The sequence below is a fragment of the Neofelis nebulosa genome, chromosome 10 (assembly GCF_028018385.1).
Source record: "Neofelis nebulosa isolate mNeoNeb1 chromosome 10, mNeoNeb1.pri, whole genome shotgun sequence".
Lineage (NCBI taxonomy): Eukaryota > Metazoa > Chordata > Mammalia > Carnivora > Felidae > Neofelis > Neofelis nebulosa.
This window is the reverse complement of record NC_080791.1, coordinates 9326916-9337000: the sequence shown is the minus strand read 5'-3', so window position 1 is coordinate 9337000 and position 10085 is coordinate 9326916. Positions and strand designations below refer to the sequence as shown.

Sequence of the window (10085 nt, the reverse complement as noted above, 5' to 3'; positions counted from 1 at the left end):
CTTTCACAAACGACGGCTCAAACTCTTCACCACCGGAGAGTGCGTAAAAAGCACATCTTTGGTGTTCTTCAGACCCAAGCCTGGGTGCTCACTGGCTGGGTGACATTGGGTAGGTGACGTGACTTCTCTGACTCTCAGACTGTTCATTCTGCTATCAGTATTGCTGTGAAGATTGAGAGGATGTGTGAGGAAACCCTCAGGCAATTCTGGCACACAGGAAGGGTTTGCAAAATGGTAGCCGTGGCCACTGCCAATGGTATGAATGTCGGTGCCATTGTGCAGAAACTTGGGACGTGGAAAACGCCCCTCCAGGCTTCATTGCAGGGATTAAGTCCTGTGATTTAATGCCCTCAGTGAACAGGATTGAACAGTAGAGTGTAGCGTAGGTAGCTTAAGTAACTGCCCTTCACCTTGAAGGATGGTTGGGTTTGTTCAAGTAGATTAATCAGAGGAAGTCGACTCTGAAATTCAGTTGTAAACAACACGGTCAGTCCTATCAACCAATGTGTAGAAACAAATGGCACAATGCGTATTTAAGGACTTAATGAAGACACTTGGAAATACAAGATAACGACCACTTCCAAGCTTTGTGGTACATCAACAGCATGGCGGCTCTCAGGAGAAAAAAAATCAAGTATTTGCCCTTAAAGTTTACAAAACAACATTTTGGGAATAAAGAATTATCTACAGGTTAATATTGCTGTAGGTAAGATGTGCCTTTTGGGCATATTAACATTTCATTGACGAATGTTGGATAGGAGAAGCTAATGATTCATAAATGTCTTTCTCTGATGTTGCCTTAAGACATACACCCGCATTTGGAGGTGAGGCTGCCCCTCCTTTTCAACCACCACAGCTGTGTCTACCCTCCACCCCCATGGGAGCCAAGGCATCTGGCCACATTAAAATAATTTTAGGGGCACATGGGTGGCTCAGTTGGTTAGGCGTCCAACTCTTGGTTTTGGCTCAGGTCATGATCTTGTGGTTTCATAAGTTTGAGCCCTGCGAGGGGCTCTGTGCTGGCACCAAGGAGCCTGCTTGGGATTCTCTGTCTTCCCCTCTCTCTGCCTCTCCCCTGCTGGCACTTTGTCTCTCTCAAAATAAAATAAAATAAAATAAAATAAAATAAAATAAAAATTTTAAATTCATGAATAAGCGAGCTCAAACTATTGAAGACTAATTGGTGATTTACCAGAATTAATTGTTATTATTCAAACCAACTGGAAACTGCTACTGGAGAATTAAAAATATGTGAGCCAATTTTTAATAATACAAAATTTATTAGTAAAAAAAAATTAGAATTTGTTCATTACATAGAAAAGTAACACAGCTGAACATTCCCTACAAAAATGTTAACCGTAAGCACATAGAATAGGAGTGACACAGTGATCAGGTCTGAGGACTTCATATTAATGCCTCGTGAGCATCGGAAAATCGAAAATGGTGACATGCAAACTGGGCTTGTGACGTTTTGTCAATGGGTTGGATATTTCGAGTTGTCATTTGGGGTGGCCGAAAAACAGATATGTATACCATGTTCTGAATTACCGTAACTGCCATTAACTATAGCAGATGTCACAGTTTGTCCCCCTCTTATAGAAATCACTGGTGGCCGCTGCAGAGGGGGCAAAGTTCATGTAGTCTGAGCTGGGGTAGGAAAAGTACTCCGATGCCCTGATGGTGTCCAAGTGTTCTGCCTCACACGACGCACAGTAGCAGACGGAGGTGCCGGCCGAGGAGAAGCAGTCGTACTGGGCGTCCGGGGGCAGGTGGGCATAGGAGTAGTCTTCGGAGGGGAAGCCACAGTTCCTGGTGTCCAGAGAAGGGGGAGAATTGTAATTCTCTGGAGCATATGACGGTAGCTGAGCCGGCGAGTAACTGTAGTCTAAGGAACCGGAGAGAGTGGAGGAATCAGAAGGCGATCCCGGGGTCTAGAGAAAACCAAGGAACAAAGAGCTTGATACTTTAGACGGGATTAAAAGAGCTGCATGGAGTGGATTTATTAACTCAGAGTAAGAACACTGGGGGAAAGAAATACAACACAACACCCAACCTAACCCAAGTGTGCAGAAGTAATTTAATTTGCAGACTGCATGAGTTCACGACACCCTATTCTGTATTTGCCTTCTTCCCCAACAATAAATTGCCTTGCTTCACTGGCCTCCTTTGTTGTGAACCATACTTTAGAGGATGCTTTGTTCTTAAACCACAAAATCCCATTGTGCGTCAAGTCACCTGCACGTCAAATCTTGCCGTGTGCCCCAATATAAGCCGCAGGTGGCACCTGGGATGTTCCTCCACACCCTTGACTGTGGACAGACAAGTGAGCGTGCACAGGCAGAAGTGAGATCTTCAACAAGCCAGTGTCTGGGAGACTCCAAGACGTGACTCATAGTCACTACAGTCTTGTCCCCAGAGGAGAAAGATACCTTCTGCTTTCTCATAAGCAGGGCTACGGTTATTACTGAGAAAGCCTTCTTTGGAAGCCAGAAGTGAACTGGATGACTGGGGCCCTGTGTGCATATTCCGTGGAGTTAATTTCCTAGACCCTGAAAATTTAGTCTGCTACATTTTGACAAACCAAAAGAAAAAAAGTATTTGCATTAAAAAAAAAAACAACCTTACTTTTTATGGTTTTAAAAAACTATATGAGTATCTAAAAGACATCTCAAACAATTGGTATCTATTAATGGCAACCTTACTCCATTGTAAATGGTACCATATTTTCCAACATTTGAGGTTCATGAAGAATAGACTGTCCAAATTCTTAGAAGGATTAAGGCTTCTTTTTCACTAGCCATCTCAGACCTAAATGAGTTCTTGTGCCTACACCAGACCAAAGCAGGCACTTAGGAGAGCCAATTCAGTGTCAAAAATGAAACAAAAACCCGTTACTGGAATGAATGCCAGTTTCATACTGTGTAGATGCAGCCTTAATTCCATTTTCAAGAACTCAAAATCAAAAATCCAAGGACTGCTGTTTAAATCAATGATTTCCAGTTAATAGATGTCTTAACTACAGTTTTTAAACATTAAATGAACACTGTCAGGAAACCTCTTTTTACTGCCACCCACCACTTACTTGGGCATGGCCAACTTGGGAAATCACGATTCTGCGTGTATCCAAAGCTTTGCCCCCTGCGATGTGTGGTTATTTTGACCCCCACTGAATTTTAACTGGTTCTCTGCTTGTTTCCTGGATGATTTCCTTGTTGATAGTGTGATTTCTCACGAGATGATGCAAACTCTCTTACAAAGCATTACCACCCCAGAGTAAGCAACAGTCAGGTTTTGTAAAGAACCGAGATAAATTACCAGGCTCTGGCTAATGCAGAAAGGGGCGGCTTGGAAGCTGTCAGGGAAATAGTGTGGAGCACTTTGCGCGGAAGTGAGCGAAGGGTCCAGGTGTGTCTCTGTCTGAAGGTAGGAATCAAAGATCTGGTTGAGGCAGCTTGTGTTTTCCTCACAAGAAACACAACTGGAAAATTCTCGGGGTTGAAAATAACTGGGTGTGGAAGAAACTGGTTCAGGCTCAAAACACAGCCCTAGAAGAGAAAGGAATAAGCTTTTTGTTGTTGTTGTTGTTGTTGTTGTTGTTGTTGTTGTTTAAAAATTGCCCTTACAACTTTGAATAGAATTCTCTCCTATATTCTGAATATTTATCATGTGTGGGGGGAGGGGCAGAGGGGCTTAAGAAGTTCTTTTTTTTTTTCAACGTTTATTTTATTTTTTGGGACAGAGAGAGACAGAGCATGAACGGGGGAGGGACAGAGAGAGAGGGAGACACAGAATCGGAAACAGGCTCCAGGCTCCGAGCCATCAGCCCAGAGCCTGACACGGGGCTCGAACTCACGGACCGTGAGATCGTGACCTGGCTGGAGTCGGACGCTTAACCGACTGCGCCACCCAGGCGCCCCAGAAGTTCTAGAAAAGTAAATAGGCAGGCAATTTGGATTTTTTTTTTTTAGTTGCCTTAGTGAATTCAAATCTCAATGGAATAAATCTGGTTAATTATGTGGAAAGAGGCTGTAAATGTGGCCAGGGCACAAAATAAAACAATGACAATCCAACCTGAGTCCAACTGTCATAGTCAAATAATGGCTCAAGGCTCTGCTTTCTTGGACTATAAGGCATCAACATCCCATTTGCAGTTCAAGTAAACTTCACCTCTCAGAAGTAACATACAGAATTGCATGAGGTTTTAAGAAAACTTCTGATGCCATGGGAAACAATTCTCTCGATTTTGTGTTGCTGCCTTTCTAAACTTTCACACTTACTCAGTAACTTAAATTTTGAGGAGTGATACAAATAGCCACGCAAATAATACAAATAGATACCAAGAACGTAAAGTGAATTAGTGGTATTTGTTACGAGTTACAAAAAGCAAAAATGTTTTCTTAGTAGCCATGTTAACGCGATAACAGAATTAAAATAAGTTGTCAGCTACCAAACAAGAATAATTCTGAGAACAGGGCTCCTCTTCCGTGTTTTTTATTAATAGGCTCGATTTCTGATTGCAATCTTTCAATGCTCAAGGAAGATAGGTTTAGACTGTGTTCACCAGAGGACAACAGAGCCCTGGATTTTTGGAAGTCTCACGGTTCCTTCAGGCTACGCTACAGTGGCCCCTTCAGTGGGGTGCTGGCTGTTGGATGGCATAGGTAGTGCAGTTGTTCGTGTTGGGCTGAGAAAGCATATTCTGGAACCTGAGGGGGTCCTGCATTCAGCAGTAAGTACACTGAAAAGGATAACAGGTTCCTGAAAACAATGCTGATCTGAGTTTAGTTCCTTGGAGATTGAAGGAGCCGGAATAAAGGTGGAGATAGACTCTTGGGACAGAGCAGGAAGCAGAGAAGAGACGTCTCAGAAATGAGGACGAAAGCGTGCCCTTGTTCCCTTGCTGGGCTTGCATCTGGAGGCACGATGCGATTGGTCGGATTCCAATTAAATGGTGGTGCCTCTCTTAACCCCTGAATCAAGCACCTGAAAGGCTTTCGAGAGGGACTTTTGGGAGAGGTTTTGAGGGAACCGCAATGCTGGCTGTACTGACCTGTAGAAGATGGTAGGACTTGGTCTGAAAGACGGACGCTGTTGCCTCCGGACGGCTGCCAAAGCAAGAACGTGACCACAGAGCAGAGTGAAATCAAAGTGCTATGAGGGGAGAGCTAACACATTGTCACATGAACTTTGTTGCCTTCTCCTCTAAGGTAAGCCAGATTCTTTCTTCTGGAAGACAGCGGCTGTCGTTACGTATGACCAATGTTACGTTTTGTTTAGACTCAGTCTTTGTTTGCTTTTTTTTTTAATATCAGATTCTCCCACTTAAATTTTAAAGGCTCATTTCAGTAAAAGTGAATGTAAATGATTTTCATATTACAGAGAAATGGAACAGTTTGAGACTGCTCGGCAGAGAGCTTTTCTATTAAACTATTTAATTTAGAATGAATAAGACCTAACCTTATTTAGCCCCAACTATCTATGACTTCATCCATCATCTTCTTCAAAATTTTCATATACTCTCTGGCTGCTTAGCCTTAGGAGTTTTGTGTTTTTCCCCCCCCAAAAGCACGCAATTCCTAACTTTGCTCATCCTGGGTTAGCTGAAAATATTCCCATGTGTTTACTAGCTATGAAATAGTAAAATAGAAAATATTTTCTTAAATCTGTAGTCAGTGAGCTGAAGCCTATCTGCCCTCTAGGTCACAGTCAGTAAGTATTTAAACTCTTTGTATGTTCTGTACTCCTTTCTATAAGAATTGCTTTTTTCACAACTATATCTAAATGCTTGAAGTTTATGAGATTATTCCTTTTGAACGGATCATTGTATTGAGCAATGTAGAATTTTCTTTTCCTTTCTTTTTCTTTTTTTCTTTTTCTTTTCTCTTTCTTTTCTTTTCTTTTTTTAAGGTTTCAGATGGTGGCTTTAAAGTTTAAAGGGACCAGCATTGCTCTGTGATTCTGCACTGGGAAGCCTCGCTCACCACACCTCTCTCTCGGATTACAGGGTATACTTACTCCCATGCACCATGTCACCCAGAGACTGCACACTCAGCCACCGCTGAAACAGGAGGTGGTGTTAATTTTGAAAATGATCCATGCTGTAATGTCATGAACCAGGAAGCTGGACTCCTTCACTAGCTCTTTATGCAAATATTTGACTGCAGCTTGAGCTGAAGGACTTGGAAGGAGTGGGTTTTAAAAAATCTGCTTCATTGTGGAGCTCTCCTTAACCCCTTTCCTCCCCGGGAATGGGAACAGTCTGTTTGTCCGCCTGCCCACATTATCTCCCTCAGGTATGTTTACAATCTCCTACTCGATGTTATCTTTCTGGTCATGGGTTCCCTTTCTACTTTGCTCTAGGAATACAAAGACAGACACCGTTCTCTTCAATTTCAAACAGCACAAAAAGCCACAATCTACAATTTATGAAAACACATCGAGGCTGTTTAAAAAAAAAGTTAATGGTTGAAAAGGGTAAAATATCTCTTTTGATAAATACTAACTCAAGTTTCCCTTTCTCCTAAAGGTAAAAGGTGTGTGTGTGTGTGTGTGTGTGTGTGTGTGTGTGTGTGTAGGGTTGTTTGTAAACTGACCTGGCCGAAATAAGTTTGTTTTTTTTTAATCCAGTTCAGAAATCTGGCATAAACACACTTCTCCTGGCACCCTGTTTGTGACCTGACATCTGCCTCAATCTATAACTTCCATTCACGATTGCTTTCTTAAAATGTCAAACTGTGGCTACTATTCTGACTTTATAACAAATTACGATAAATTTCTTCCTGCTTTGTATATTTGATAAAATTAACTCTGTTCTTGGCTCGAAGCTTCCCAGAGGCGTCCTTTCACTGGAGATCATCTCTGCTAAACTAAAGAGTCTACACCGGGAAGCAGGCATACACTGTCCCTTGAGTACACCCTCACAGCTTTCCTAGAATCCCAGATCCTCCTGCTGGCTCCCAGTGAGGGCTTTTACATCTGGCTCTCATAATGAAATCATCTGTGTGCTACTTCTCCGTGCCCGTGAGGGCATGGGTCGATATACTCTTCCAGGAAGTGAAGGAGAGCAGGCTTCGCTGTGCATGTTCCTGCAAGGCAGTGGTTCAGAAGTACGGCTTTATTATTTCTCAGGGCTGGTGGCGGTGATTCAGAAAAACTTAGACAAATCAAACAGCTCCAGGAAACAGATACTGGTCAGATACACAAGCAAAATGTTCTACCCTTGCTTTCATTCCCGCAACCGGCTAACAGGCACAGAAGCCAAACCTGCCTGTAAGAGGCCAGCCTTACAATAAAATCACCGTGCCGAAAGGGGGTTTCTCTGGGTGCATCGAAGCAGAATTCTACCATGCCCCCCAAACTCCTTAATGAAAGATTATATTTTGTTGTGAACATCCCGATGAGTTTCTTTTTCTTTCGCAACCAGAAGCATTTCCCAGTTCCCGTGTTCCTGTTTTTGTTAATTTTATAACCATCTCTGAACTGAAGGAATCGAGAGCTGAGGCTACCAGATTCCTGCTCAGCGCAGCTGAACATGTGGAAGGGTGAATTTAGGGAGCCAATAGGTGGGAAGGTTTTTTGTTTTTTATATGGAGAGTAAGAAGACATTGGTCCTGTTTTTTAGCTCTGCCTGTAGTAACTGTAAGACTCTGAACATTAGCTGTAACAGAGGCATGGAGATCCTGATTTATTTACCCCACCCGGTTGTTACAAGAACTAAATGAAATAATGAGTGTGCAAAAGTACTTTCTTTTTAACCACTGTAACCCGCCCCCCCCCCCCCCCCCCCCCGCTGCGCCCCGCCGCAAATGGAAGGAAGCTTCATTGTGTTAGCTAAAATCCTGTACGTGGAGGTACTAACCTCTCCAGTAAATGTAAATTTTGCTGTGCAGGTTGTATCACGGCAGGCCCACACCTGAACTCTAAACTCTGAGCAAAGGGGGTGAATGGACATTACTGGATGGCCGGCTTTCAATTCTTGGCTATAATTTTATTTTAGTTGCTTTTTGCAAATAATAATAACGACAGCTAACATTTATCGAGCACTTGCTAAATGAACATACTCTTTCATTTCAAATAAAGTGCTTTATTATATGCTTTATAACTCATTCAGCCCTCATTAAATTCTATTATCTCCGGCTTAAAGATCTGCTCAAGGATACGCTTGCACCACGGAGGTTCTGAACCCAGCCTACTGGTTCTAGAACCCATGCTCATCACTTCCATATCGCTTGCCTCTTCCCACAAAGGGCCATTTCAGGAAGTCGTGCATTGCACACAAAGAGCACCAGGCTCAAAAAGCATCGTGGGGAGGATGCCAAAAAGCTGGGGATGGGACCAACCCTAACACTGACAATGTGGGCCCATCTGTCATATCCCACATGCACACCCAAAGCAACCCACAAGCGATTGTATGACCAAGGGCTTTCAGCAATGAATGGCCCTACGGTGGAGGATAACCCCACCTAATTTATTGGGTTCTGCTGCTGCCCTGAGCACTCCTAGCAATACTATCTGCTTTGGAAAGTATATAAAGTGGCTGGGTACCCTTACGCCTGCCTCATATCACCTCATGATAACCTGGAACTGCTTAAGGCTTTACTACATATTAAGGAGGAGGTTCTCTACCCCAAGCTGTCTCTTCTGCAGATACATGGCCCGTTTGTGCTGGGAACTTTCTGTGCCTGGTGATTTACAGATAAATGACCTTAGAAGCTGGGTTTAGTAAGAATGAGAAGCAGGGGCATGTCCACAGAGATTCTCTCCTTGAAGGGCTCCCTAAATGAAATGAGTTTCTGGGAGAGATTTTCTCTCCATGTGTGAGGGCACATACAACTGTCTTCCTACCCGAATAACCACCTACTTACCTGCTGGCTGCTACTGTCCCTGCACCAGGTCAACAAGCCCTTTGTATTCAACTGTGGCCAGTGAGGGATGGGCTCCCCTGAATCCTGAGCCCCACGACATGCCCCAGCTGTGTGTTGTGGCTTCCTGTGCTGAGCTGGGAAGAAGCTGGGCATAAAGGCAGCTTTGCAAGGCCAGGTCTGGGGTTGGTGGCCAAGCTTAGGGTGGCCTCCCACATCTTTCCAGACACAGGGTTAAGTGAGGCCGAGCACTAGGTGGGGAGTAGGTGAGGGGTGATGCTTACGGTTCCCCCGGAGGCTGCCTGGTGCGCCCTTCTCTGCTGCAGCAACTCCTTCACCGTTATCTTCACCCGGACACCTTGATACACCTTCGGTTTTTCTGGGGAAAGGCGACTGAGTCAGTGGTCAAATGTGAGGTTTGGGTGTAGACAGGGGTCGGGGGCAGGGGGTCCTCTTATAGACTATGACACCGGAGGCCAGGTTTCTAGGTTCCAAGAATGCAAAGAGAATGCTACAAGACAGGTGGGAAGGGACCCCAAAAGTCTCCGACCTGAGAGGATGAGGAGGAGCTGGGCAGGTTTCAGGGTCCCCAGTGGAAACAGAATCTATGGGAATCTGTGGGGCCACCCACGCCAGGCTGGGCCCTATCCCTAGGCCAGTAGCACACAGGTGTTTCTGCTCAGGAATGCGGACAGCAGTCTAGGGAAGCTCACCACCTTGGCTAAAATAGGGGGACCTCGGGCTCTGGTCCCAGCCTGCCGCCGGGGAGAGAGTATTGCGGGCCTGGGAGGGGCCCGATGGCCAGAGCAGGGACGGCTGCTCTGATCTGGAGCCGGGGACCCAGCCCACTCCACTGTGATGCTGTGCGGAAGCTCTGAGTCCCTATCTTCTCCATCAGGCCAAACGCGGCTTCTGGGGAGGCCCCGACCCCTCGTGCCCTTGGTCTGGAAGCCAGCCCCGGGACGAGCAGCGGGCAGGGGGCGGGGGGCTGGGGTGGTGGAGAGAGCTGTCGTCGGGCTGCTGAGGGACCTGCTCCACCGACCTCAGTAAAGGGCCCAGGCCCGGAGCACTAACCCCCTCCCGTCTTTTTCTCCGGCCTGGTCTCCCTCGCCCCCTTTCTCCGCCTTTCCCGCTCGCCATCCTCTCCCCCTCCCTCCTTCGGCCCCCGCTCCGACTCTCCCTTCCTCCCGTCGCTCCCCACCCCCTCCCTTTCGGGTGCAGGCG

The 10085-nt window shown here is 45.4% G+C and overlaps 1 protein-coding gene across 1 annotated transcript; it reads right to left on the bottom strand.

Annotated features, from left to right (window-relative positions):
- Positions 1–1257: 1257 nt before the first annotated feature.
- POU2AF3 (POU class 2 homeobox associating factor 3) lies at positions 1258–7768 on the bottom strand. The gene is made up of 4 exons (XM_058686720.1): positions 6016–7768; positions 5051–5105; positions 3316–3545; positions 1258–1931 (listed from the first exon to the last, which is right to left on the bottom strand). Exons 1-4 carry the CDS (start codon positions 6019–6021, stop codon positions 1560–1562), a joined length of 663 nt encoding a protein of 220 aa, XP_058542703.1. The 5' UTR covers positions 6022–7768; the 3' UTR covers positions 1258–1559.
- Positions 7769–10085: the final 2317 nt, after the last annotated feature.

Excerpts from the sequence above, each read along its gene's own strand:
- POU2AF3 (XM_058686720.1), bottom strand. Across the intron at positions 3,546-5,050 it reads AGTCCTACCATCTTCTACAG|GGCTGTGTTTTGAGCCTGAA; the intron begins GTCAGTACAGCC and ends TTTCTCTTCTAG. Across the intron at positions 1,932-3,315 it reads TCTGCATTAGCCAGAGCCTG|ACCCCGGGATCGCCTTCTGA; the intron begins GTAATTTATCTC and ends GGTTTTCTCTAG.